At 34.7% G+C, this 7659-nt stretch overlaps 1 protein-coding gene across 1 annotated transcript; it reads left to right on the top strand.

Annotated features, from left to right (window-relative positions):
- Window positions 1–2780: 2780 nt before the first annotated feature.
- Window positions 2781–6988, top strand: LOC107024288 (phytosulfokine receptor 2). The gene has a single exon (XM_015225239.2). The coding sequence runs from the start codon at window positions 3612–3614 to the stop codon at window positions 6744–6746; it is 3135 nt and encodes a 1044-aa protein (XP_015080725.1). The 5' UTR covers window positions 2781–3611; the 3' UTR covers window positions 6747–6988.
- Window positions 6989–7659: the final 671 nt, after the last annotated feature.

Genomic DNA, 7659 nt, shown 5'->3' with positions numbered 1-7659 from the left:
CATTTATGTATGAAGATAGAAAAAAAAAAAGAACATGAAATGTACTTGAAAGTCCATGAAATTATTTTTTTATTCAATATTGGCAACTTAAGTTAGGTTTGAAATTTTTTATAATAATTTAATGTATGTGTACTGTCACGTTTCAAAAGTCCAAAGTGTTCATCGAGTTTCTTCTAGGCAATCTATCTATAGGAATAATTGCAAGTAGACTAGTAAAGGTACGTTTGGTACTTTTTAATTTTTCTTTTACTATAATATATGACAATTCGATGCTCTAAGTTGCTAGAAAAGAAGAGGAAAAAGAAGGGGGTGGGGGTTCGGGGCGGAAAATAAATTTATTTTATCAGCAAAATATATAGATATTTTATTTGAATTAGCAATAATCTTGTATTAATTGATCACTTGAACTTATTTTACGGGCGTGCTTATTGAGTCACTCGTAGTAAACAAAGTGAACTGTATGAGTTTCATGCTGAATAACCTGGCAAATTGTATGAGCCACCCCTCCTTCGTTGGTTTTCTTCTACTATATTGTCCATTATCGTGGATATCGTGATGATGAAGGTATATAAAGCGATGAGAGTTAGATCAGAAGGAACAAGAGAAAGATTATTCTTTTTTTTAAAAACGTAATTGACTTATCACGCGCTTTGGTACAAGTAAAACTCACGTGTCATGCATGCCATCGAGTTATGCATGCTCAATACAGACTGTTGTTTATCTGTGTTACTAAAATACTTAAAACAATCTTTGCAGAACTTCATAACAAATAACAAAGTCAAAAGAGTATTTCTAAAATTAGAAAATTAAAATTAGTAAATAAAATATAATATGCAGCAAATCAGAAATAATATTGAAAGAATACCATTGAATGTACAATGTGTCATTAAGAAAATGATTTCCCTCAAGTATACGAGAAATTAGAATATATCCTCCCAAAATTGAGTGATCTCACTCACCAGTTTATTAGTACCTAAAATTACAATGTTAGTGAATCACTCAATGATAATAAAGTACATGACTAAAATTAATTTATGCAGGATAAAAGGAAGTTTAGAAAATTCATCGCTAAAAATGAAAGAGAACTCCTTTATTTTTAAACAACAAAGGGTAGTGCGAATATGTACTTATTGTGCTTTATCAAAAATATTTCAATTCTTTTGAAAAATTACAATTTTCCTGAAAATTCATAACCCTTGAAATTTTTTTGCAATCATTTACAAAAATTACAATTCTTTAAAAAATTACTTAACTCTTTATTTTTCATTTACACGTTAAAACTCAGAATATACATATTATGAAGTGATTTGATGCAAATCAAGAGCAGGAATGATAGCAAGAGTGAGGGTATGAGCTACCTTAGATATGAAACTTTCAATCACCAATGAAGAGATTAAAGTGTCATGGAAAATTCATTAAAAAGTGATTTTAAATTTCATACATAACATGCTCAAATAAATTTATGCCTATCCATTAATTCTTCTAAAGTCTATTCCTCTTATTGTTACTTTTTAATCACATCCTATCTTTATTTAATTGTGATTCAATTTAGTGCTCTAACCTCTAGAATCACATCATGAGTTTACATCTAAATTATATTGCCAACTTAACTACCAAGTTCTTTTTTTTTTCAACCAAACTATTTATAATCATTTGCCATTCCTCTTTTGGAGCCTTATTAATAGCCCATCCATGAGTTTCATCATTAATGTTTATTAAGATATTTAAGTTTTATTATATATTTTTTTTATTTTCATCTAGTTAACAAGTGGGATACATGTTCTTTATCCAATAACCTTTAACTTTAACCCCCAAAAAGCTTGTTATAGTAGGGATTGTTTGGTGGCTCGTATTAATAACGTAAAAATTAGTTTTGAGCGATTTAATTATATAAAAGTTAGGTATCTATGCATAAATCATTATATATATATATACACTTGTCTGTGTATTTATATGTGAGATTGTAAATTGATAATCATATATTATATTTATACCTATCAACCAAAATATTATGAAATGTGGTTATAATAACTTCTTTTGGATTTTTCACATGTCAGAACCATCTCAGTCTCATTTCTTACATTTTATCCTTCACTAAAGCCGCTCTCACTGTATCTCGAGTATCATTATTTTCAATTCTATCTCTCCCAATATTTCCACCACTTTAATTGCAACATTCTGATTTTCGCAATAGTTTCATTTTTTGAATGTGAAAGTTGTTAATGACGAACACTTTGTCCCATACAACAGCATATCAAGTGTGATTCTACAAGTGGAGTTTGATGGGGTGTAATATATGGTGAATATGACCAAAATGGTCCTTAATATATGAGTAATGCTTTATCATGGTCCTTAATGTATTTCACTTAATCGAAGTAGTCCTTAATGTATAAGAAATGTGCTCATTTAGTCCCAGATATATTTCACTAGTTAATATCTGATATGATCACTCAACTAATAATATTCTTCACACAAAGTCACTCAACTATGAATTTTTCTCACAGAAAGTTACTCAACTAATATATAGTTCTTTTCATGAATTGAAACGATATGTATAATTAAAGAGGTTCATTTTGATCCTTTACCCTAAATTTAATCTATTTATTTTCGATAGACTCTCGATTAAAAAAAAAAAACTCAGCAAGGTATTATCACAGCTTTGTACTGCGCGTGGGAATGGTGAAAGAAATTTTTTTTTTCCTCGTAAGACCGCACCAAATTAATGTAGTAAGCAAGTGTGTATATGTAGGAGATAAAGACAAATAATGGGTGTTGGGACAGCAAAGTCAGACTTTGTGAATGAGAAACTGTGAAGTTTTTGGCAAAAAAAAAAAACAAATGAGGGAAAGTCAGCTCTATGTTGTCACCATTTTCAAATCACTCAACTTAAGTTTTTTGTTTTTGGATTTTTTCTTGATTGACATTGCTCACAAGCCTAAATAAAGGATTTTTTAACTTTGCTTAATCTTAATAATAACTGTTCCTTTTGATTTGAAATCTCAATCTTTATCAGCTTAAATAACAAATGTACAATCTTTTTTTTTTCTTTATTAGATTCTGCCCCTCTTTCTTGAAATTAACTAAAAAAGTTTGCTTGAGTTGAAAGTTGAGTTCTTGCTTCTCTTACAAGTGATGGGGTGTTGAAAAAATCTGATCTTTTTCATTTTTTTCTTGCTAGTTTTAGGCTTTGAGTTTTGTAATTTAGTGTATTTATTTATGATTTGGAGTTAAGGGTTTGTTAATTCATACAAGTAGTTAGAGGGCTTGCTTTAATGACAAGTAGTTGGTAGGCTTTTTTCTTTGAGATTTTTGAGGTGTTTTCTTGGGATTTGTGTTATTTGAAGTTTCTGCAACTGGGGTTCTCTTCTTTCTTTACTATAATAATAAGGGTGGTGGTGCCCTGCTGCTACCGTTAAGTAATCTTGATTTTTACAGTCTTGGGATCTGATTTGATTTTTTGGTACTAGGGGATCTGAGGAAGGTTCTTTCTTGGTGCTAATTTTGCATCAAAGGTGGAAACTTTTCTTCATTTTGGAACTGTAAAATTTGGAATATATGGTGGTGGAATCTTGATTTTGAGCTTTTATATAAAGATTTGTGTGTTTTCATCAATGGTGATTTGGGAGTTTCTGCCAATGAGTTTTCTGTGTTGGGTGTTTTTGGCTTATCTGTTTTGTACATCTTTGAGTCTTGAAACCCCAGTTCAAAACTGTCATCCATATGATTTGTTGGCATTGAAAGAAATTGCTGGCAATCTAACAGATGGGGTTATTCTATCAGCTTGGTCTAATGAACCTAATTGCTGTAAATGGGATGGGGTTGTCTGTGGTAATGTTTCTACTCAAAGTAGAGTGATCAGGCTAAATTTGTCAAGAAAAGGTTTGAGGGGTGTGGTTTCACAGTCCTTGGAGAGATTGGATCAGTTGAAATTGCTCGATCTTTCGCACAATCATTTGGAAGGTGGATTGCCTTTGGACTTGTCCAAAATGAAGCAGTTGGAAGTTCTTGATTTGAGTCATAATGTGTTGCTTGGACCAGTGTTGAGGGTGTTTGATGGATTGGAATCAATCCATTCTCTCAATATATCAAGCAATTTGTTCACTGGAAATTTCAGTGAGTTTGGTGGATTCCCTAACCTTGTTGCATTTAACATAAGCAACAACTCGTTTACTGGTAGTTTCAAGTTTGAAATTTGCAGTTTCTCCAAGAAGCTTAAGGTTCTGGATATATCACTTAATCATCTCACTGGTGATCTTGGAGGACTAGATAATTGTAGTTCATTGCTCCAGCAGCTACATGTGGATTCTAATGATCTCGGGGGTCACCTTCCGGACTCGTTGTATTCAATGACATCTTTGGAGCAACTTTCACTGTCTGCCAATAATTTCTCAGGCCAGCTAAGTCCACAACTTAGTAAGCTTTCCAAACTGAAATCCTTAGTTTTATCAGGAAATCGCTTTCATGGTTTGCTTCCTAATGTGTTTGGTAATTTGACATTGTTAGAACAGTTAGCTGCACATTCTAATAGATTTTCGGGACCATTGCCCTCTACGATTTCGTATCTTTCTGTGCTTAGGGTGCTTGATCTTAGGAATAATTCTTTGTCTGGTCCTGTTGATCTTGATTTTACTAAATTGACAAGTCTGTGCACACTTGATCTTGCAACTAACCATTTCAAAGGTAATCTTCCGGTATCACTCTCTAGTCGGGAGTTAAAAATCTTGAGTCTTGCCAAAAACGAATTCACGGGGCCAATTCCTGAGAACTATGCAAACCTTTCATCCCTTGTGTTCCTCTCATTGTCCAATAATTCCCTTTCAAATTTGTCTGGAGCTTTATCTGTTCTGCAGCACTGCAGAAATCTTTCAACTCTTATTCTCACCAGGAACTTCCGTGGTGAAGAGATTCCGAAAAATGTGAGTGGATTTGAGAACCTGATGATATTTGCATTGGGGAACTGTGGTTTGGATGGGCGAATTCCGATATGGTTATACAATTGCAGTAAATTGCAAGTGCTTGACCTGTCATGGAATCATTTGGATGGCGAAATTCCTACTTGGATTGGTGAAATGGAAAAATTGTTCTACTTGGATTTCTCGAATAATTCACTGACAGGTGAAATCCCAAAAAATTTAACTGATCTTAAGAGCCTCATTTCCCCACACAACTATGCATCTAGTCTGAATTCTCCCACTGGTATACCGTTGTTTGTCAAGAGGAATCAAAGCGGTAGTGGTTTGCAGTACAATCAGGCTTCAAGCTTCCCTCCGTCTATCTTATTGAGTAATAACAGACTAAACGGGACAATCTGGCCCGAAATTGGTCGGCTGAAACAACTTCATGTCTTGGATCTCAGTAAGAACAACATTACGGGGACTATTCCTAGCTCGATTTCAAATATGGGGAACCTGGAAGTTTTGGATCTTTCATGTAATGATCTCAATGGATCAATTCCTGCTTCGTTCAATAAGCTCACATTTCTTTCTAAGTTCAATGTAGCTAATAATCACTTGCAGGGAGCGATTCCAACGGGGGGCCAGTTCTTGAGCTTTCCCAACTCGAGCTTTGAGGGTAATCCTGGACTTTGTGGAAAAATCATTTCTCCTTGTGCTGCCAGCAATTTGGACCTCCGACCGGCTAGTCCTCATCCTTCTAGTAGTAGTAGGCTTGGCCGAGGCGGAATTATTGGAATTACAATCAGCATAGGGGTAGGAATTGCACTTCTTCTTGCAATAGTGCTGCTTAGAGTGTCTAGAAGAGATGCTGGTCACCAGATTGGGGACTTCGAGGAAGATTTCAGCAGACCACCTCGATCGTCTGATACTTTTGTTCCTTCTAAGTTGGTACTTTTTCAGAATTCTGATTGCAAGGAACTGACTGTTGCAGACTTGCTTAAATCAACAAACAACTTTAACCAGTCGAACATTGTTGGATGTGGAGGATTTGGTCTTGTTTACAAGGCGGAACTTCCTAATGGCATAAAGACTGCGATCAAGAGGCTTTCTGGAGATTGTGGTCAGATGGAGCGCGAATTTCAAGCTGAAGTGGAAGCCCTCTCGAGAGCTCAGCACAAAAACCTTGTATCCCTTCAAGGTTACTGTCAACACGGGAGTGATAGATTGCTGATATATTCTTACATGGAAAATGGAAGCTTGGACTATTGGCTACATGAAAGAGTCGACGGGAGCTCATTAACATGGGACATGAGGTTAAAGATTGCACAAGGAGCAGCTCGCGGATTAGCCTATTTGCATAAGGAACCAAATATAGTTCACCGCGACATTAAAACCAGCAACATTCTTTTGAATGAGAGATTTGAAGCTCATCTAGCTGATTTCGGACTATCAAGGCTGTTGCGTCCCTATGATACTCACGTCACAACAGATCTCGTTGGAACCTTAGGATACATTCCTCCTGAATACAGTCAAACACTAACAGCTACTTTTCGAGGTGATGTTTACAGCTTTGGTGTTGTTCTACTTGAGCTATTGACAGGCAAGCGCCCCGTGGAGGTATGCAGGGGGAAAAACTGCAGGGACTTGGTGTCATGGGTTTTTCAACTGAAATCTGAGAACAGAGTGGAGGAGATATTCGATACAACGATATGGGATACAAGTTACGAGAAGCAGCTTCTGGAGGTGTTAAGTATAGCTTGTCAATGCATAGTGCAAGATCCACGACAGAGGCCCTCGATCGATCAAGTTGTCTTGTGGCTCGAGGCAATCGGAAGTGTAAAGGAGAGGTGAGATTCAACTAGTTTTTCCTTGTAGAGTTAGCTTCTTTTGCTTAGAGAAGTGAAAAAAATATCAATGTAAAGCAACAGAAAATTTTAATTTTATAGAGTTAGTTATGAAACTTATGATGAACTGCTTTGTTTGGTTCACTTTGTTTCATACACAAAAAATAGTGATAGTTGTGTTTGTATACATATGCTTAACTTGGGGACAAGTCCTTTACCAATATACAACTAATTCTCCGTTTCAGTTTATTTGTCTTACTTTCCTTTTGTTATCTTTCTTTTTTTTGACAACTCGTTAGTTCTAACTTTCGATATGACATGTTTAATACCACAAGATTAATGGATATTTGGACTGTCAAGTCAAAATCAAATAAACAAATTGTAATCAAGAGTGTATTCTCTCCATTATGCATTGCTTTTTTGCCAATTTGTACAGAGGAGGTGAATGGTGATCTTGTATTCTTTTTATTTTTTTAAAATCGTGGTGTTTGAGTCAGCTCTCGTGCACCTTCAACTAATGCGTATCGGGATATTTGCTATTCTAGCCACACATAAAATGAGTTTATTTCTTCCTAAAATAATTACAAGACATCCCCCCTCCTTTTTCCAATACTATTAACTATTGAGGGGCAGAATTCACCTAAAAATGTAATATGCTAATAAGAAAAAACTATAGTTTATGAACTAATAATTACGAAGAAATAATCATGTATTATGGTTATCATTTGAATAGGAAAAAAAATGAATTTATAAAAATAACCTCATTTATATTGTGAAGGGGGAACACAAAGAATAGTGTCAAAACCACCTTTAATTAAAAAAAAATAAAAAATATTACATATATATATATATATAATTCTGGACGTCTAGTTGACTTTGCGCATACATAAATATCCTCTCGTCAGGACTACAGTGAAATG

This window comes from Solanum pennellii, chromosome 7 (genome assembly GCF_001406875.1).
Source record: "Solanum pennellii chromosome 7, SPENNV200".
NCBI lineage: Eukaryota > Viridiplantae > Streptophyta > Magnoliopsida > Solanales > Solanaceae > Solanum > Solanum pennellii.
The sequence above is the reverse complement of the archived record's forward strand: the minus strand, read 5'-3'. Positions and strand labels throughout refer to the sequence as shown.

Excerpts from the sequence above, each read along its gene's own strand:
- LOC107024288 (XM_015225239.2), top strand. The coding sequence starts at position 3,612 with ATGGTGATTTGGGAGTTTCTGCCAATGAGTTTTCTGTGTTGGGTGTTT.